Source organism: Oncorhynchus keta, chromosome 4 (assembly GCF_023373465.1).
Source record: "Oncorhynchus keta strain PuntledgeMale-10-30-2019 chromosome 4, Oket_V2, whole genome shotgun sequence".
Lineage (NCBI taxonomy): Eukaryota > Metazoa > Chordata > Actinopteri > Salmoniformes > Salmonidae > Oncorhynchus > Oncorhynchus keta.
Genome location: NC_068424.1, coordinates 5,993,539 through 6,015,780, shown reverse-complemented (window position 1 = coordinate 6,015,780; position 22,242 = coordinate 5,993,539). Strand labels below are relative to the sequence as shown.

At 43.4% G+C, this 22,242-nt stretch overlaps 2 protein-coding genes across 7 annotated transcripts in view; both read right to left on the bottom strand.

Moving 5' to 3' along the window:
* LOC118394781 (nuclear receptor coactivator 2-like) overlaps nt 1-9,072 on the bottom strand; it is a 195,677-nt gene extending 186,605 nt beyond the window's left edge. For 2 of the 3 annotated variants that reach the window (XM_052498964.1, XM_052498967.1), the window contains exon 1: nt 8,885-9,072. The gene's annotated coding sequence lies outside the window, so the exon portion shown is untranslated. The remainder of the gene's footprint in view (nt 1-8,884) is intronic. The other variant, XM_052498970.1, reaches the window with a different exon arrangement.
* Nucleotides 9,073-17,695: 8,623 nt separating this feature from the next.
* The window catches only part of LOC118379288 (translocating chain-associated membrane protein 1-like 1), a 44,514-nt gene continuing 39,967 nt past the window's right edge, over nt 17,696-22,242 (bottom strand). For all 4 annotated transcript variants that reach the window (XM_052498990.1, XM_052498994.1, XM_052498985.1 and 1 more), the window contains 2 exons: nt 20,239-20,411; nt 17,696-19,831 (listed from right to left, as the gene is read on the bottom strand). In XM_052498990.1, coding sequence (XP_052354950.1) covers nt 19,761-19,831; nt 20,239-20,411 — 244 coding nt within the window. In that variant the 3' untranslated portion in view covers nt 17,696-19,760. The remainder of the gene's footprint in view (nt 19,832-20,238; nt 20,412-22,242) is intronic.

Below are 22,242 nucleotides of genomic sequence, written 5' to 3'. Positions count from 1 at the left end.
ACTAAATACAGTCGGCCTACATCATCATGTAGACTACTACTAAATACAGTAGGCCTACTTCATCATGTAGACTACTACTAAATACAGTCGGCCTACATCATCATGTAGACTACTACTAAATACAGTAGGCCTATTTCATGTAGACCACTACTAAATACAGTAGGCCTATTTCATGTAGACTACTACTAAATACAGTCGGCCTACATCATCATGTAGACTACTACTAAATACAGTAGGCCTACTTCATCATGTAGACTACTACTAAATACAGTCGGCCTACATCATCATGTAGACTACTACTAAATACAGTAGGCCTACATCATCATGTAGACTACTACTAAATACAGTAGGCCTACATCATGTAGACCACTACTAAATACAGTAGGCCTATTTCATCATGTAGACTACTACTAAATACAGTAGGCCTATTTCATCATGTAGACTACTACTAAATACAGTAGGCCTATTTCATCATGTAGACTACTACTAAATACAGTAGGCCTATTTCATCATGTAGACTACTACTAAATACAGTCGGCCTACATCATCATGTAGACTACTACTAAATACAGTAGGCCTACATCATCATGTAGACTACTACTAAATACAGTAGGTCTACATCATCATGTAGGCGACTACTTGTGTGGTGTTTACTCTGAAACAATAACCCTGCCTCCCGGGTTGACTTCCCATTGTGTAACAAGTTGACATCCTGCTTGCTTAAGAGCTAGAAGCCCCCTGGGGGGGGTTGATCGTTTGGCGAGCACTCGGTCATGGTAAACCGTGAGCGTGGAATGTGGCGCGCGGGCACGCGTCTGGTGTGACGAGAGAGTCTTGTGTCCTTTAACTATTTGTACATTGTGTATATATATATATAATATGACATTTGTAATGTCTTTACTGTTTTGAAACTTCTGTATGTGTAATGTTTACTGTTCATTTTTGTTGTTTTTCACTTTATATATTCACTTTTGTATATTATCTACCTCACTTGCTTTGGCAATGTTAACACATGTTTCCCAAGCCAATAAAGCCCTTGAATTGAATTGAATTGAATTGAGAGAGAGAGAGAGAGGGAGAGAGAGAGAGAGGGAGAGAGGGAGAGAGTGATCTAACAGAGAGACCGAGTTAGTCTGTGTGCTTCCACCGACAGGCGGTGCTCCGTGTGTGTAGGTAGTTAGGGAGATCCTAGAGGAGCACTGCAAGTCTGATACACATCTCTGTCACCGGCGGGTCAGCTGGCTTTAAAGTCCCCGAGTCCTGGGCCTGTCTTCATGAAGCCCCCATCGGGAGAAAACCTACTGAAACAGGGAGTTGATACCTGAAATTGTCCAAATTAAGAACACAGATTTCTGTTTTCCCGTTGCGAACCGTTTCGCTACGTTGTGCACTAATGAACACGACCCAGAGGGTCAAGCAGACCAAAAAAAAAACGCTCTCAGAAAACAGAAATGACAACAACAAAAAAAGATCACACAAAAAAAAAACCCACTAGGACCCTTAAATATGGCACAGAGTTTTGTTGGATTAGTCTCTCAAACCTCATAGGCTACCGCCACCACACAACCAACCAGCTAGCTACTACACATTGGTCAAGAGCTATAATGTAGTGATACGAAACCATGACGACAGCGTTCCCTGTACCTGCACAACTAAGCTCTCAGCGCTTCCCCGTCGAGCCAATCAGAAGACCGAGTCCCAAAGGGCACCCTATTCCCTACAGACCCTGGTCTACAGTAATACACTATAAAGCAGGGGTGGTCCACCTCATTTTGCCCCCCCCCCCAGAAGTCATTAACATCTTCAATGAAGTCCCAAGGACCACACTGAAAATGTGTTACAGTTCCTTGCTGTCAAAAAATAAAAAAAGTCCACTACCCAATTTCCGATGCTCTCCGACTGTCCAGTGATCATTAGTGAAGCTGGACTTTTCAATAAACTATATGACTGTAGGTCCATTGTCATTCATACACAGTTTCCAATTTGGGTTTTAGTCATTTTGAAGTATATTGATTGTGTTGCATCCGGGGTTCACAATTCTTTCAACAACTGTTCATCCATAGTATTAAATCAAGTGGAATTTCTCACGATCGATCAATCGATAGATAGAGTCTACCTCACTTGCTTTGGCAATGTTAACACATGTTTCCCATGCCAATAAAGCCCTTGAATGCAGATAGATAGATAGATAGATAGATAGACAGATAGACAGATAGACAGATAGACAGATAGACAGATAGACAGATAGACAGATAGACAGATAGACAGATAGACAGATAGATAGATAGATAGATAGATAGATAGATAGATAGATAGATAGATAGATAGATAGATAGATAGATAGATAGATAGATAGATAGATAGATAGATAGATAGATAGATAGATAGATAGATAGATAGATAGATAGATAGATAGATAGATAGATAGATAGATAGATAGATAGATAGATAGATAGATAGATAGATAGATAGATAGATAGATAGATAGATAGATAGATAGATAGATAGATAGATAGATAGATAGATAGATAGATAGATAGATAGATAGATAGATAGATAGATAGATAGATAGATAGATAGATAGATAGATAGATAGATAGATAGATAGATAGATAGATAGATAGATAGATAGATAGATAGATAGATAGATAGATAGATAGATAGATAGATAGATAGATAGATAGATAGATAGATAGATAGATAGATAGATAGATAGATAGATAGATAGATAGACAGATAGACAGATAGACAGATAGACAGATAGACAGATAGACAGATAGACAGATAGACAGATAGACAGATAGACAGATAGATAGATAGATAGATAGATAGATAGATAGATAGATAGATAGATAGATAGCAGCAGTATACTGTAGGTAGGGGTAAAGGATAGGTAATAGACAGTAACAGCAGTATACTGTAGGTAGGGGTAAAGGATAGGTAGGGGTAAAGTGACCAGACAACAGGATAGATAATAAACAGTAGCAGTGTGGTTTGAAAGGGTCGATGACGATAGTCCAGGCAGCGATTTGATTAAATATTTATCCGCAATTATTTAGGACGTTCAAGAGAAATGATTAAGAGGCTAAACTCAAATAAACAAATTATTTGAACAATGGGAAGATAAAATGTGGTTTCATAGAAAATCCATTTTCAGCCACAGCCAGGATTCGATCTTGTGCCCACGCTGCTGTCCGATCCCAAATCCCCTGTCCTCATCTGCTGAGCTACAGTTCAGGAGCCTATTAAACCCAACAACAACACGAAAAATATAAGGTAATTTATATACAGCAGGGTAGCCTAGTGGTTCGAGTGGTGGACTAGTAACCGGAAGGTTGCAAGTTCAAATCCCCGAACTGACAAGGTACAAATCTGTCGTTCTGCCCCTGAACAGGCAGTTAACCCACTGTTCCTAGGCCGTCATTGAAAATAAGAATTTGTTCTTAACTCGCTTGCCTAGTTAAATAAAGGTAAAATAAATAAATAAAAATAAATAAAAACACAAGGTGTCCAGTAGAGGTCAGTGTTTCAAAGCCACTTTGCGTTGAAGAAAGCACCACGACAAAAGATATCGGATTTTGCAACAAACAGTTTGGGGAAAATAATAATAATAATAATAATAAACGACTTGACCAAAAGAAGAGTCGGACGTCATTGATCGCGTGGTTCTTACTTTGAAACGAGAAACCTAGTTTTTATTTTATTTTTATGTTATTATACATTTACAAAAGATGGTGGCTTCATTGTATGATTTAGGATATTAAGTACAAACAGAACAAGTTCAGAACACAATGTAGCCAGTGTTTCAAAGAAAACCATTTTACAAATGAATGTAATTATAATTATTTGTTTGTATTATCTATATGGGAACGGGACACTGTGTCTCCACAAGGTGAGACTTAGCTGCTGCTCTACAGACAGAGACACCTGTCAGGTGAGAAACGGGACACAATATTTACACCAGTGGTCACCAACCTTTGAGTTGAGATCAGAGTCAAAATGCAACCTGAGATCTACCGTTCAGATGATTATTATTAAAAAGCGTAAGTCTATACAAAATCTATTAAGCCTATTACAAACAGTACTGTAGTAATGAGGTTTTTGCAGTAGGCTATAGGCCCAAAACATTATCACTGCAAAAATGATATAGAGATCAGTTGTTGTGCTTACATTTGAATAATTAGCTTCTTTTTCCCCCTGGGCCGATGGAGACTGCATCTGATGGTCAGACTCAAGAGGAAGAAGAGGGCAGCAGACTGAGTAACCAATCAACATCCACTCGTTCTTCCTTTCCCTCCAATGACAGTGGCCAAAAAGGGACACAGTCTTTCCAGCTGATGGAGAAGAAAAAAAACTGGAGTCGCACCACATTATTTCTGCCTCATGCTGTTACTCCTATTGGACCAGAGAAAGTTGAAATATTCCTCCATATTAAATACAACTCAAACTAATACTAAAAGAGGTGTATCAATACACTTCCTACTCATTTGATTACAGCTGCAGTGTTGTTGTCTGGTGAGTAGAAGTAGGGATAACATGCGTTTCGTTGGCTTAAAAAAAAAAAAGTGTTGACAGTACTGAGTAAAAAAACAAACATGAACTCACTCATAAAAATAGCAGCGCTTTACTGTAGTCGTTGACAGTCTCTCTCTCTAGTCATGGTTTTAAACGTTTAGTAACCTCACTGTATCAACTATACTGTAGTCGTTGACAGTCTCTCTCTCTAGTCATGGTTTTAAACGTTTAGTAACCTCACTGTATCAACTATACTGTAGTCGTTGACAGTCTCTCTCTCTAGTCATGGTTTTAAACGTTTAGTAACCTCACTGTATCAACTATACTGTAGTCGTTGACAGTCTCTCTCTCTAGTCATGGTTTTAAACGTTTAGTAACCTCACCATATCAACTATACTGTAGCTGTCTTTTACACCTGCTACATTACTGCAGACACGGTAATCTGAGCCATCCGATTGGCCAGTGGTAAGCCTTGATTCGCTCCCCCTGGGCCCGCGGGAATGGTTGAAAATGGGAATACGTCACCTACCCGGTGAGCAGGACAGCTGAACGTACCCAAACCAACAGACCGAGATAAATACTTTTTTTTTTTTTATTTTTTTAAATAGGAACGCCAGACTTAATGTTATTGTTGTGTTGTCGTTTTTTTTATTTTGACAGAAATGTTCAGCGATCGACTAGGAATGCCTTGCAGATCACTGTTCTAGTCTAAGTAATGTCGAGAGAGGTTGATGTTTTGGAAGCCACAGCGGGATCCCCTGACTGAGAGATCAAACAAAGCTTTGTACGTCATTTATCACGTGGTAATAACTGCTTGTAAACTTGGGGTTTGAATTAAACGTTTAACTCACTTTTACATATTAACAAAATAACTTTGGATCCTTAATTTGATATTTAGCCAATAACCACTAGAGCGGTTTTTATTTACAATCACTGTTTGAGAAATACAAAAATGATCTAAAATAGAATCGCTCAAAATTCGATACTAGTGTGCTACGATTTCAGGAGAGAGTCCTCTGGCGTGTTACGTTCCCCAGCAAGAAAGACAAAACTGTTGCTCAAACAACTGGGAACTAACTAACAACAGTCACTGACAACAACCAAAACTAAACATAGTGGGGGGCTCCTAGGGGGTGAAAGACACTCGTGGGGGTGTCCATTGAAAGTTGCCTAGCAACAACAACTGAGACCTAAAAGACCCCCGCCACGAGGAGCCCACTAAATTTTGCCAACTTAGAGGCAAAACAAATGAAAAACCCACACAAAATGTAAAAGACAGGAAGTAAAACCAAAAAGGTGATGCAAAACAAAACAAAAAATCAGATAAAGGATTTGTTTGTCAAGAAATAAAAACCTCCACAGACAACTGGAGCACTGGGCCACTAGTGTGTGAGCTCCGGTATCAAATCAATGGTTGTCACTAGTTACCACAGTGTCAGCCATCATGATGACTTTGTGGCTGTGGTAATTAGCGACAACCTGTACGGTATCAATCGTTCCATCACCATGCCAGCCAGGGCTGCCAACTTTTGAAGAAAGGTTGGAGTGAGATTTGCTTTGTGAATTTCATTGCCCCCTGGCACAACCCTCAGATGGTGGGTTCCCCTTATAACAGTTTACTGTTTTAAAGCTCAGTTCCTGCCATTCTACATATGGCTTAGTTCTATGACCAGGGTGTAATTGTTTTTTTTTTTATTCATTTAAAAATTAAAAATGAACACAAGTCAAGTGTATTCGGGGTGGTTTGAACATTAAATGAAAACTCCAAATTCGACGCCTTTGTTACTGTGAGATGTTTTGGGAATTATGTTTAATTTGAAGTATGCTAATATGTTTTATATACATTTTTGAGATGGTTTGACACATTCAGACAAGTAATGAAACGAGATGGGGTAATGGGGAGGCCGGGGAAAAAGACGGGGGGGTGATGATTCCGGGGGAAAAAACAATGGGATGGTTGGAAGCAGCCTTTTCCTTGTCACAGCCTAAATGCCAATCACCAAACAAGGGGACTAATGCAAGTGGGGACTAAATCAACTTTCGTACATGCTGTCAAAAGGCTGCATTCTGCAGGAGTAACAGCGAAGTTTGTTTTACAACATTGTACATGCGCTACCTTGCGTTTTATTTTACAGTTGTATAAACTCCGCGGAGAACGTTCTCTCTCTCTCTCCATTCAGCGCCACTCTAATCTTGAGGGGCGTTTCTTTAAAACGCCATCCAATCCCCATCATCCTTTACATAACTAGACCAATCATTTGCTTCAATGTGCCGGACAGAGGTTCCCCTCGTGCAACCTGGCAACCTGGTCTCATAGACTAGAGGTAACATAGTAAATGTAAACCTAAAACCTCAAATGAGTATGATACAATATGTTAATGTTTAGTATGGTTACAGAAAGTTACTTAAGATGAAAATTAAAGCAGGTTGGTTGTAGTGGATGGACGTTTAACGCAAATGTCTAACAACCCAAAGGTTGCATGTTCGGCTCTAATCCCCAGACAACTATAGCATTTGCACTTAGCAACTACTAAAGCAGGTTTTTAGCTACTTTACAACTACTTAGCGTGTTAGCTAACCCTTCACCTAACATTAACCCTTTTAGCTAACCCTAGCCATTTTAGCTAACCATTCCCCTAACCTTAAGCCTTTAACCTAAGTCCCAACCTTAAGCCTAACCTTAACACCTAGCCAATAGATAATTAGCCACCTAGCTAACATTAGCAAAAACAAATTGGAATTCGTAACATATCTTATGTTTTGCAAATTCGTAACATTTGTATATTTTACGAACCCATGACATGTTGCACAAACTGAAATTCATATCATATCAAATGATTGCTGGACATCCACTAATTAATACATATCATCTGAACTTAACATAAACGAAATTCTACATTTTACGTACACAATAATACGAAATTATCTGAGACCAGGGTGGCTCGTGATGTTTAAATGCAAGCGCAGATGCTCTGATTTCAAAACGATGTGGAGGACAGCTGAAAAGATAAAACGCACTGACTGTACAATTGACTCATTCGAAAAAGAAAATTTAAAAAAAGCAGTACTTTTCAATGCGTTTAAGATTTAAGAGGTGTGGCGTGAGAAGAGGATCAAACGCATGAGAGCTCGGCAGCTCTGTTCCGCACGTCATCACACTACGCAAGCTCGCCTGCGTAGATTGTAAATAGGTCATTAAAACCGACTTTTCTAAAAAATAAATGACATGTAGGCTACCCACTCCCTTTCTACCCGGGTGGAGAGAGAAACACAGCAGGAACGTTCCCTTAAAAGGGGGGTGGAACAGTCCTGGTGGGGGGGGTGGAACAGTCCTGGGGGGTGGGACAGTCCTGGGGGTGGGACAGTCCTGGGGTCCCAGGGGGGGGAGGAACAGTCCTGGGGGGTGGGACAGTCCTGGGGGTGGGACAGTCCTGGGGTGGGGGGTGGAACAGTCCTGGGGGTGGGACAGTCCTGGGGTGGGGAGGTGGAACAGTCCTGGGGGTGGGACAGTCCTGGGGTGGGGGGTGGGACAGTCCTGGGGTGGGGGGTGGAACAGTCCTGGTGGGTGGGACAGTCCTGGGGTGGGGGGTGGAACAGTCGTGTGGGGGGGGGACAGTCCTGGGGGTCCAATATCATCACTAGACTGACTTGGTGAGATTCCACTGGAACTCTGCACCACTTCGTGGCCCATTCAGTTTCACACCCCTATTGAGAAATACCACTGGTGTAACGTTGCAACTTTTCCACATTGTAGCGAAGCAAGCTTTGCACGACGCAGAAAGAAAGCTGACTCACTAAAGTCACTGATATGGGGAGCATTACGTAAACAAAGTTGTTTACCTTTTTATTTATATTTAAGCTAAGGCTGATTCGTGGATATGAGCAATCCGATCACTGCTCTGGATTTAAAAGCCCGCTCTAAACACTAAAGTTAAATAGCCACGGAGAGAGAGGGTCTCTGAAAACATTCACAATGTCCACTGTTGCGACGAGCTAATGGCTGGCTAGCGCTATTGGGATCCGTGAACTTCAGTCACTGACAACAAGCACACTCAGAAAGATAAAAGTATTCCCCGGTGCACGAAATACATGCATGCAAAAGCACTGCCAAGCACGGAAACGAGTAGTGAAAATGGATCAAGTGCGGCACGGTAAAGGAATATACCATTTTAAAAACATGTCTGTTTAGTGATCTCGCTTCCCCGGTGGTAGCCGACGCTAGCAGTCAGCGCTGCCTTGCTCAAGCAAGCTAACGTACCGACACTGTTTCAGATATTAAATCCCTCGCAAAAAAACATTAGGACACGGAATTGCACACCAAAAAAACAGCGAATCAACCAAAACAACAAAAGCCCACATGCGTACTTACGATGTGAAACTTTCCGTCGCTCGTGCTCTTGTTAAATCCTGTATGTTTTAATCAACCCGGTCTGACCTTCGGTTGGGAGGAACAGCTACAGCGCGAGCTAAATGTGCTGCGGCCATGTTCCTCTCTGACTGCTCTGTGCTGGCTGAAACCCCGATGCTGACTGGCTGCTTGTTTATCTCGCTAGAAAGCCTCCCCCACACATCATATCACCGCACCACTGAGGGGAGCCAGTCGGTTAGCGGGGGGTCTCTCTCCGGTATGGAAGACAGCGAACAAACAGCAACAACCAATCCAAGTGATGATATAGCACGGAGAGACAGCGGAGAGAAACACCCGTGATTTAGCTGGTTAATCAAAGAGGATAGAATACGAAATGCATAGTTATTCAAGATGACTTGACAACATAGATAGACCAGAGCTCTAACACATTGCTTTAGCCATAAGCTATTTAACCTACTTACAGCAACATGTAGGCTAAATACAACTATTCAGTTATATATTTATTATTAAGGATCCCCCTGATATATTCCTAGCAAGTAATATCACAGGTAGTTATTACACAAATAGTAAATATATCTTATTTTGTTTTATTGTGAATAGTTTTGATTATGAACATGGGGTAAACATATCAGACGATGACCACTGCTGCAGATGAAGTATGCATGTCAAATGGCACCCTATATTCCCTCTATAGTTGCACTAGATTTCACAAAGGCCCCTATAGGTCCCTGGTCCAAGTAGTGCACTAAAAGGAATAGGTTGTCATTTGGGATGCAAAGGAAGGAAATTGATGAGCAAAGCAGAAAGAACCAGAGAGGATTCTAGAGTCTGACTCAGGTCTTGTGCAGAGAGGACTGCATGCTCAGGTCGCAGAGTGCGTGAACACACACACACACACACACACACAAACACACACACACATTTAAAAAAAACTGTTTTTGAATCCACAAATCACACTGCTGTAATGAATGATACACACACACACACAGAGAAACACACACAGAAACACACATACACACACACACTGAAACCAGAGACACAAATTTGTCTGATTCTCAATAATCAACACGTCCTCCTACAAGTAGTCACGAATCAAAGGCTCACGTGGGCAACAGGGCCTGAATGCAGCTTATCTCAGTGAATGAAGATACCACGGTCGTCATCACAGAGCAGACTAGACCTTGGACAGGAGACAGCAAAACAGTCCTCCTCCTCGTCTCGTTTGATAGCAAGAGCGTAATAACAAACGTCTCCTTAAATATCTGGCCTGCGTCCCGTACGCCTCCTCATTCCCTTCACAGTGCCCTACTTTTGACCAGGGCCCATATGGTTGTGCACTCTATAGGGATTAGCGTTCCATTTTGGACACACACACACACACACACACACACACACACACACACACACACACACACACACACACACACACACACACACACACAGGGGTGTCACTTTTATGTTAAGGTAAGGTACATGTGCTGTTGTCTTTTTTGAGACACAGACAAGCATACTGCTTCAGTACAGAACAAGCTTTAAGTCTGTCATGGACACGAGCCAATAAGTCACTCCAGACAGACGTTTGTTCCCTATATAGTGTGCACTACTATTGACCAAGGGCCCAAGTAGTGCACTATGTAGGGTGCCATGTAGTGCAATGTGTAGGGAATAGAGTGCCATTTAAGGACTCACAAGGGCTCCCGAGTGGCGCAAGCGTTCTAAGGCACTGCATCTCAGTGGTAGAGGCGTCACTACAAACCCTGGTTCGTCGTTGTAAATAAGAATTTGTTCTGAACTGACTCGCCTGGTTAAATAAAGGTTTCTACGATTCTTCTGTTTATTTTTGCAACGTCACTTTGGTATGCTGTGGAGATTCGTAGAAATGAGGGTAAAGTAACAATTGTTTGTGTGTAAACATTTTAAGTAACCTCTCCGTCAAGTCCTTATCTACTAACCTCTCCGTCAAGTCCTTATCTACTAACCTCTCCGTCAAGTCCTTATCTACTAACCTCTCCGTCAAGTCCTTATCTACTAACCTCTCCGTCAAGTCCTTATCTACTAACCTCTCCGTCAAGTCCTTATCTACTAACCTCTCCGTCAAGTCCTTATCTACTCACCTCTCCGTCAAGTCCTTATCTACTAACCTCTCCGTCAAGTCCTTATCTACTAACCTCTCCGTCAAGTCCTTATCTACTAACCTCTCCGTCAAGTCCTTATCTACTCACCTCTCCGTCAAGTCCTTATCTACTAACCTCTCCGTCAAGTCCTTATCTACTAACCTCTCCGTCAAGTCCTTATCTACTAACCTCTCCGTCAAGTCCTTATCTACTAACCTCTCCGTCAAGTCCTTATCTACTAACCTCTCCGTCAAGTCCTCATCTACTAACCTCTCCGTCAAGTCCTCATCTACTAACCTCTCCGTCAAGTCCTTATCTACTAACCTCTCCGTCAAGTCCTTATCTACTAACCTCTCCGTCAAGTCCTTATCTACTAACCTCTCCGTCAAGTCCTTATCTACTAACCTCTCCTTATCAAGTCCTCATCTACTAACCTCTCCGTCAAGTCCTCATCTACTAACCTCTCCGTCAAGTCCTTATCTACTAACCTCTCCGTCAAGTCCTTATCTACTAACCTCTCCGTCAAGTCCTTATCTACTAACCTCTCCGTCAAGTCCTTATCTACTAACCTCTCCGTCAAGTCCTTATCTACTAACCTCTCCGTCAAGTCCTTATCTACTAACCTCTCCGTCAAGTCCTTATCTACTTACAACCGCTAAATGGAATTATTTCAACACATAGGTCTCCCGAATAGCATCACCAGTATCAAAACCACTGCTATTACATAATATTAAGATATTAGGCCACCTTGATTCCTGTGATAATGGTCTACTGACCAATTCAATATAGGCCACATTTGCATAAACTGAAGATTTTCCAATTAAATTGACTAAATTGTGCTGGTTATCTTAGGACTTTATATTTAAATGTTTTAACCTAAACACTTGATTGGGCAATTATACACTGAACAAAAATATAAACGCAACATATAAAGTGTTTCATGAGCTGAAATAAAAGATCCCAGAAATGTTACGCACAAAAAGCTTGTTGGTGAGACAATCTCATTTACGGATTAAGATAATCCATCCACCTGACAGGTGTGGCATATCAAGAATCGTAATAAACAGCAGGATCATTACACAGGTGCACCTTGTGCTGGGGGACAATAAATGGCCAATTGGAAATGTGCAGTTTTGTCACACAACACAATACCACAGATGTCTGAAGTTTCGAGGGAGCGCGTAATTGGCATGCTGACTACAGGAATGTCCACCAGAGCTGTTGCCAGAGAATTGAATGTTAATTTCTCTACCATAAGCCGCCTCCAACATGGTTTTAGAGAATTTGGCCGTACGTCCAACTGGCCTCACAACCACAGACCACGTGTAACCACGCCAACCCAGGACAACCACAGACCACGTGTAACCACGCCAACCCAGGACAACCACAGACCACGTGTAACCACGCCAACCACAGACCACGTGTAACCACGCCAACCACAGACCACGTGTATGGCGTTGTGTGGGTGAGCGGTATTGCTGATGTCAACGTTGTGAACAGAGTGCCCCATGATGAAGGTGGGGTGACGGTATGGGCAGGTATAAGCTACGGACAATGAACATAATTACATTTTATCGATGGCAATTTGAATGCACAGATACTGTAATGAGATACTGAGGCCCGTTGTCGTGCCATTCATCCGCCGCCATCACGTCATGTTTCAGCATGAAGACGCACGGCCCCATGTCACAAGGACCTGGACACAATTCCTAGAAGCTGAAAATGTCTCAGTTCTTCCATGGCCTGCATACTCACCAGACATGTCACCCATTGAGCATGTTTGGGATGCTCTGGATCGACGTGTACGACAGCGTGTTCCAGTTCCCACCAATATCCATCAACTTCACAGCCATTGAAGAGGAGTTGGAACAACATTCCACAGGCCACAATCAACAGCCTGATCAACTCTATGTGAAGGAGATGTGTCGCGCTGCATGAGGCAAATGGTCACACCAGATACTGACTGGTTCTCTGATCCACACCAGATACTGACTGGTTTTCTGATCCACACCAGATACTGACTGGTTCTCTGATCCACAGCCCTACTTAAAAAAAAAAAAGGTATCTCAAATCGAATGTTATTTGTCCCATGCGCCGAATACAATGGGTGTAGACCTTACAGTGAAATGCTTACTTACAAGCCCTTAACCAACAATGCAGTTTTAAGAAAAATAAGTATTAAGTAAAAAATAGAAATTGCTAATAATTAAAGAGAAGCAGTAAAATAACAGTAGCGAGGCTATATACAGGTGGTACCGGTACAGAGTCAATGTGGAGGTTATATACAGGGGGTACTGGTACAGAGTCAATGTGGAGGCTATATACAGGGGGTACCGGTACAGAGTCAATGTGGAGTCTATATACAGGGGTATCGGTACAGAGTCAATGTGGAGGCTATATACAGGGGGTATCGGTACAGAGTCAATGTGGAGGCTATATACAGGGGGTACCGGTACAGGGTCAATGTGGAGGCTATATACAGGGGGTACTGGTACAGAGTCAATGTGGAGACTATATACAGGGGTACCGGTACAGAGTCAATGTGGAGGCTATATACAGGGGGTACCGGTACAGGGTCAATGTGGAGGCTATATACAGGGGGTACTGGTACAGAGTCAATGTGGAGACTATATACAGGGGTACCGGTACAGAGTCAATGTGGAGGCTATATACAGGGGGTACCGGTACAGAGTCAATGTGGAGGCTATATACAGGGGGTACCGGTACACAGTCAATGTGGAGGCTATATACAGGGGGTATCGGTACAGAGTCAATGTGGAGGCTATATACAGGGGATACTGGTACAGAGTCAATGTGGAGGCTATATACAGGGGGTACCGGTACAGAGTCAATGTGGAGGCTATATACAGGGTGTACTGGTACAGAGTCAATGTGGAGACTATATACAGGGGGTACCGGTACAGAGTCAATGTGGAGGCTATATACAGGGTGTACTGGTACAGAGTCAATGTGGAGACTATATACAGGGGGTACCGGTACAGAGTCAATGTGGAGGCTATATACAGGGGGTATCGGTACAGAGTTACTGTGGAGGCTATATACAGGGGGTACTGGTACAGAGTCAATGTGAAGGCTATATACAGGTGGTATCGGTAGAGTCAATGTGGAGGCTATATACAGGGGGTACCGGTACAGAGTCAATGTGGAGGCTATATACAGGGGGTACCGGTACAGAGTCACTGTGGAGGCTATATACAAGGGGTACCGGTACAGAGTCAATGTGGAGGCTATATACAGGGGGTATCGGTACAGAGTCAATGTGGAGGCTATATACAGGCGGTATCGGTACAGAGTTACTGTGGAGGCTATATACAGGGGGTACCGGTACAGAGTCAATGTGAAGGCTATATACAGGTGGTATCGGTAGAGTCAATGTGGAGGCTATATACAGGGGGTACCGGTACAGAGTCAATGTGGAGGCTATATACAGGGGGTATCGGTACAGAGTCACTGTGGAGGCTATATACAGGGGGTACCGGTACAGAGACAATGTGAAGGCTATATACAGGGGGTATCGGTACAGAGTCACTGTGGAGGCTATATACAGGGGTACCGGTACAGAGTCAATGTGGAGGCTATATACAGGGGGTACCGGTACAGAGTCAATGTGGAGGCTATATACAGGTGGTACCAGTACAGAGTCAATGTGGAGGCTATATACAGGGGGTGCCGGTACAGAGTCCATGTGGAGACTATATACAGGGGGTACCGGTACAGAGTCAATGTGGAGGCTATATACAGGGGGTACCGGTACAGAGTCAATGTGGAGACTATATACAGGGGGTACCAGTACAGAGTCAATGTGGAGGCTATATACAGGGGGGTACCAGTACAGAGTCAATGTGGAGACTATATACAGGGGGGTACCAGTACAGAGTCAATGTGGAGACTATATACAGGGGGTACCGGTACAGAGTCAATGTGGAGGCTATATACAGGGGGTACCGGTACAGAGTCAATGTGGAGACTATATACAGGGGGGTATCGGTACAGAGTCAATGTGGAGACTATATACAGGGTACCGGTACAGAGTCAATGTGGAGACTATATACAGGGGGTACCAGTACAGAGTCAATGTGGAGGCTATATACAGGGGGGTATCGGTACAGAGTCAATGTGGAGGCTATATACAGGGGGTACCGGTACAGAGTCAATGTGGAGACTATATACAGGGGGGTATCGGTACAGAGTCAATGTACGGGGGCACCGGTTAGTCGAGGTAATTGAGGTAATATGTCGTTAAAGTGACTCTGAATAGATAATAACCAGAGAGTAGCAGCAGGATAAAAGAAGAAGTTCAGAAGTCTTAAGGCTTCGGGGGTAGAAGCTGTTGAGAAGTCTTTTGGACCTGGACTTGGTGCTCCGGTACCGCTTGCCGTGGGGTAGTAGAGAGAACAGTCTATGACTGGGGTAGCTGGAGTCTTTGACCATTTTTAGGGCCTTCCTCTGACACAGCCTGGTACAGAGGTCCTGGATGGCAGGAAGCTTGGCCCCGGTGATGTACTGGGCCGTACGCACTACCCTGTGTAGTGCCTTGCAGTCGGAAGCCGAGCAGTTGCCATACCTGAGGATCTCAGGACCCATGCCAAATCTTTTCAGTCTCCTGAGGGGGAATAGGTGTTGTCGTGCCCTCTTCATGACTGTCTTGGTGTGTTTGTACCATGTTAGTTTGTTGGTGATGTGGACGCCAAGGAACTTGAAGCTCTCAGCCTGCTCCACTACAGCCCCATCGATGAGAATGGGGACGTGTTCTGTCCTCCTTTTCCAATTGTCCACAATCATCTCCTTTGTCTTGATCACGTTGAGGGAGAGGTTGTTGTCCTGGCAGCAACGTCCAGGTCTCTGACCTCCTCCCTATAGGCTGTCTTGTCGTTGTCAGTGATCATGATCTACCACTGTTGTCGTCTGCAAATGTAATTTTGGTGTTGGAGTTGCGCCTGGCCGTACAGTCATGGGTGAACATGGAGTACAGGAGGGGACTGAGCACGCACCCCTGAGGGGCCCCCGTGTTGAGGATCAGCGTGGCAGATGCATTGTTACCTACCCTTACCACCTGGGGGCGGCCAGTCAGGAAGTCCAGGATCCAGTTGCAGGGTGAGGTTTTTAGTCCCAGGGTCCTTAGCTTAGTGATGAACTTTGAGGGCACTATGGTGTTGAATACTGAGCTGTAGTCAATGAACAGCACTCTCACATAGGTGTTCCTTTTGTCCAGGTGGGAAAGGGCAGTGTGGAGTGCAATAGAGATTGCATCATCTGTGGATCTGTGGTGTGGTATGCAAATTAGAGTGGCTCTAGGGTTTCTGGGAGAATGGTGTTGATGTGAGCCATGACAAGCCTTGCGAAGCACTTCATGGCTACAGACGTGAGTGCTACGGGTTGGTAGTCATTTAGGCAGGTTACCTAATTGTTCTTGGGAACAGGGACTAACTATGTGACTAACAAATACATATCCTTATCCCTGAACAAGGCAGTTAACCCACTGTTCTCTGGGCGCCGATGATGTGGATGTCGATTATGGCAGCCCCCCGCACCTCCTCTGATTCAGAGGGGTTGGGTTAAATGCAGAAGACACATTTCAGTGGAATGCATTCAGTTGTACAACTGACTTGGTATCAAGCTTTCCTGGTCATGAAATCTGTAGATGAGGGCCTAATTAATTTTTCCTCAGTTAACCAATTTCCTAATATGTACTGTAACTCAGTAAAGGCTATAAAAATGTTCCATGTTGCATTTATATTTTTGTTCAGTATATATTTCAGTTCACAACCAAATTGCATGTCTTTGACAGCAGGTTGTGTGAACCGTAGCTCCACCGTGTGGTTGTCAGTGGTACAGCAGGGACTTAGTTTGTTTCAACCAATGATTTATATATGCACACTAGATGACTTACAGTGGGCACGATTTGAAGTCATGGCACCTCCATCTTTGTACTCCCCCACTGTTGTAAAACATATTTGAAGCTGTAGAAATGCATGTCAATTTTTTTGTTTTTTTACACCTATTCTATTAGACACCTGAATGTGTAACCTTAAATTATATTATATGAGCTAAATGTAAAAATAAAGTATCATTTTTTAGGAAGTTCTTATGTCCCCACAACAACAAATTTACTTTTGATATAATTTTGGCCTTGAAACATTTAATTACATGACTGTAGAATGCCATTCAGGACTGCTCCTTCTGGGGAGTTCCAATATGGCCGACCAGCGGCTTCCAAGCTTCTCATTGGCCAATACATAACATTAGCATTCCAGGGTAGCAATATGGCCGATCAGTGGCTTCCAAGCCTCTCATTGGCCAATACATAACATTAGCATTCCAGGGTTTATATACATCACTAGTTTCAGCTCATGAACTTTGACCCCTAGTTAAAGTTTATTCATTGGCGTTTGCGTTCATTCCAAAGATGATAGTTTCTCATAATATAGTTTACATATAAATAAAATTATAGTTATGTTCTTAAAGAACTGAGGTAGTTAAGTGATTAATTGATATGATTTACAAAATGAATAAACATTCCATTTAACATTTTTGTCATTTAGCATCCATCTTATACCAGGCAGTGCATTTAAAACGGTAGGTAACAACCACATATCCACTGTCAAACATTACACAACGTCACTACATCAGCATATTTCTACCAAAATACCATGTCAGTTCAATAAAATTGGACACATTTCTTTCCGTGTAAATTATTTAATGGCAACGAGTGAGCATGTTAAAGGAAAGAAAGATCCCGTCATGGTGAGAGCTCTGATTTGGCACGTTCAGTTAAAGTAAAATAGAGGGATAAAATGGAAAAACACAACATTTCCTCATTCATAACAACAAATTATATTCCCATGAACATGTTGAAAAGGAGACAAAATACAGTCCCAAATGGCACCCTATTCCCTATATAGTGCACTACTTTAGACCAGAGCCCTATGGCACCCTATTCCCTATATAGGGAATAGGGTGCCATTTGGGATGCAACGCCAATAATTATTTTCTCCCTTCACAGTGACCACTGATCCTGCCATTGACTGGGTTTGGGGGGGAAACGGCCTTATCCAACCTTGTTAGATCAGTGATCACTTCAGCAAAGGAAAGGCCACAAGATGCACTAACGAAACTCAACAGGGGTCAGGCCTTTTTTACAGCACCAAAGCAAAAGGACTTGAAAAGCAACAACAAAAAGCCTAAATACACTAGAATGGCTTCCTATCCTCATTCCCGTTCCTTCATTCTCACTGCCAGTGTCCTGAAAGAATGTCTGCGACTCAAATGGGACCCTATTCCCTATGTAGTACCCTAATTTTGATCAAGGCCATACATCTCTGGTCAATAGTGAAGCACTATGTAGGGAATAGGGTGCCATTTGAGAAGCACCCAAACTGGCAGGTTAAAGCAATGAACCAATTAAACCCATCCATTACGGTGGAACCAATTAAACCCATCCATTCCAATGAACCAATTAAACCCATCCATTCCAATGAACCAATTAAACCCATCCATTCCAATGAACCAATTAAACCCACCCATTCCAATGAACCAATTAAACCCACCCATTCCAATGAACCAATTAAACCCATCCATTCCAATGAACCAATTAAACCCATCCATTCCAATGAACCAATTAAACCCATCCATTCCAATGAACCAATTAAACCCATCCATTCCAATGAACCAATTAAACCCATCCATTCCAATGAACCAATTACACCCACCCATTCCAATGAACCAATTAAACCCATCCCTTCCAATGAACCAATTACACCCACCCATTCCAATGAACCAATTAAACCCATCCATTCCAATGAACCAATTAAACCCATCCATTCCAATGAACCAATTAAACCCATCCATTCCAATGAACCAATTAAACCCATCCCTTCCAATGAACCAATTAAACCCATCCCTTCCAATGAACCAATTACACCCACCCATTCCAATGAACCAATTAAACCCATCCATTCCAATGAACCAATTAAACCTATCCATTCTACAAACCTGTCTGTGTTGATGAAAAAAAGAACCCCCACCCCCCACAAAAAAACAAACAGGAAATGAGGTAATTTAAAATAGAAGGTCAGCAGGTGCATTTCTCCTCAGGCGGTTCCAAATAAATGGGACTGAATCAAGAAGACCTTTTGTTAAACAAACAGAACATGTCACAGGACACAGTGTGATAAATAACATAACTGGCTTGGGGGGGTGGGGGGAGTTTACTGAAATACTGAGCTTATATCATTCCTGACATTTTAAATCTGCACATCCTGTACAGTCTATGAATAGGCACTTTTAAATAAGTTCTTTGTTCTTTCATGGTTTTCTTTCGCTGTAATAATGACACAGCAGTGTCACAATGATTCTGGGAATGGTCAGCACTGGAGATTGGCAACAAGCAGATGAAGCCAAGATGCATTCTGGATCTTGTAGTCCTGTTGGAAGGAGTTGTCCTCCTTTAGTAGCTGTTGTAGATGAACAGTCCCAAATGTAACCCCCTTGAGGGGATCTGAGATGATATGACAGGTGTAATCAATATGGGCTTAGTACAACTCGGCTCTCTGATATTCTAGGTGGAAGTTTCACCATATTGCTTGAATCAATCATTTCCTCTTAGATCTCTACAAGGGTCTAGGGATGGATTTGGGATTGGGCCATAGACAGCATACAGAGCAGTGGAATGAGAAGGCTGGATGCTGCCTGAAGGGGATTGGTTGGAGGAACTGAGAAGGGGGTGGGGGTGGGGGGGTAGTTTACGAAGACTTCTCTTTCTTTGCTCTCGGCGAATCGGCTCCGTTGGAACTCACTCCGTTCACTCCATTGGCTGCCAAGGAGAGGATAAAGTCAATGTTCTTGGAGCAAACAGATGAAGAAAAGGAAACATAAAGCCAAACTACCCAGCTCTACTTGCAGTATTAACACCAGTTTTAACCCTAACGAACATATTCAAGGGGCGGCAGGGTAGCCTAGTGGTTAGAGCTTTGAACTCGTAACTGAAAGGTGGCTAGATTGAATCCCCCGAGCTGACAAGGTAAAAATCTGTCGTTCTACCCCTGAACAAGGAAGTTAACCCACTGTTCCCCGGTAGGCTGTCATTGTAAATAAGAATTTGTTCTTAACTGACTTGACTGATTAAATAAAAATTCTAGATGGATCCCGATTAAAAAACAGACAACTTAAAAGCAGAGAAAGAACAAGACGTGTTTTAACTTAGACAACATCGTGACTCACCTTTGTCTTTCTTGGACTTGGTCTTGGGAGCTTGGAGCTTCTTGGGTTTCACGGGCTGGGCCTGGGTCTGGGCCTGGGCCTGGGCCTGCTCTCTCCACCTCCTCAGCTGGAAGTTGATGAACTTCCACATCATGAAGGCTTGAGTCACACAGATGGTGGCCAGCACAGTGATCCTGTGAACAGAAGACTGTAATTAGACACAGTGATCCTGGGAAGAGGTGGTAGTTAGACACAGCGATCCTGGGAAGAGGTGGTAGTTAGACACAGCGATCCTGGGAAAAGAAGAGACAGTAGTTAGACACAGCGATCCTGGGAAGAGAAGAGACAGTAGTTAGACACAGCGATCCTGGGAAGAGAAGAGACTGTAGTTAGTCACAGCGATCCTGGCAAGAGAAGAGACGGTAGTTAGACACAGCGATCCTGGGAAGAGAAGAGACAGTAGTTAGACACATCGATTCTGGGAAGAGAAGAGACAGTAGTTAGTCACGGCGATCCTGAGAAGAGAAGAGACAGTAGTTAGACACAGCGATTCGGAGAAGAGAAGAGACAGTAGTTAGACACAGCGATCCTGGGAAGAGAAGAGACAGTAGTTAGTCACAGCGATCCTGGGAAGAGACAGTAGTTAGACACCAAATATTACATTTGAGGCAGTAGTTAGAGACAGCGATCCTGGGAAGAGACAGTAGTTAGACACCAAATATTACATTTGAGGCAGTAGTTAGAGACAGCGATCCTGGGAAGAGACAGTAGTTAGACACAGCGATCCTGAGAAGAGAAGAGACAGTAGTTAGGCACAGCGATTCGGAGAAGAGACAGTAGTTAGACACAGCGATCCTGGGAAGAGAAGAGGCAGTAGTTAGACACAGCGATCCTGGGAAGAGACAGTAGTTAGACACAGCGATCCTGGGAAGAGACAGTAGTTAGACACAGCGATCCTGGGAAGAGACAGTAGTTAGTCACCAAATATTACATTTGAGGCAGTAGTTAGTCACAGCGATCCTGAGAAGAGACAGTAGTTAGACACAGCGATCCTGGGAAGAGAAGAGACAGTAGTTAGTCACAGCGATCCTGAGAAGAGACAGTAGTTAGACACCAAATATTACATTTGAGGCAGTAGTTAGACACAGCGATCCTGGGAAGAGACAGTAGTTAGTCACCAAATATTACATTTGAGGCAGTAGTTAGACACAGCGATCATGGGAAGAGACAGTAGTTAGTCACCAAATATTACATTTGAGGCAGTAGTTAGACACAGCGATCCTGGGAAGAGACAGTAGTTAGACACAGCGATCCTGGGAAGAGACAGTAGTTAGACACAGCGATCCTGGGAAGAGACAGTAGTTAGTCACCAAATATTACATTTGAGGCAGTAGTTAGTCACAGCGATCCTGAGAAGAGACAGTAGTTAGACACCAAATATTACATTTGATGCAGTAGCCAAACTGGGTCCAGACTGTGAGAACACCGTCACAGTCGAAGTGGCTCATTTCTATACTAGACTCTGTTCCTAATCCTCTTTTCTCTACCATCTGAAAGGTCTTCCTCCCTACTATGGGGCGGCAGGTAGCCTAGTGGTTAGAGTGGAGGGGCGGCAGGTAGCCTAGTGGTTAGAGTGTAGAGGAGGGAGGTGGCCTAGTGGTTAGAGTGGAGGGGCGGCAGGTAGCCTAGTGGTTAGAGTGTAGAGGAGGGAGGTGGCCTAGTGGTTAGAGTGGAGGGGCGGCAGGTAGCCTAGTGGTTAGAGTGTAGAGGAGGCAGGGTAGCCTAGTGGTTAGAGTGTAGAGGAGGCAGGGTAGCCTAGTGGTTAGAGTGGAGGGGCGGCAGGGTAGCCTAGTGGTTAGAGTGGAGGGCGGCAGGTAGCCTAGTGGTTAGAGTGTAGAGGAGGCAGGGTAGCCTAGTGGTTAGAGTGGAGGGGCGGCAGGGTAGGCTAGTGGTTAGAGTGGAGGGGCGACAGGGTAGCCTAGTGGTTAGAGTGGAGGGGCGGCAGGTAGCCTAGTGGTTAGAGTG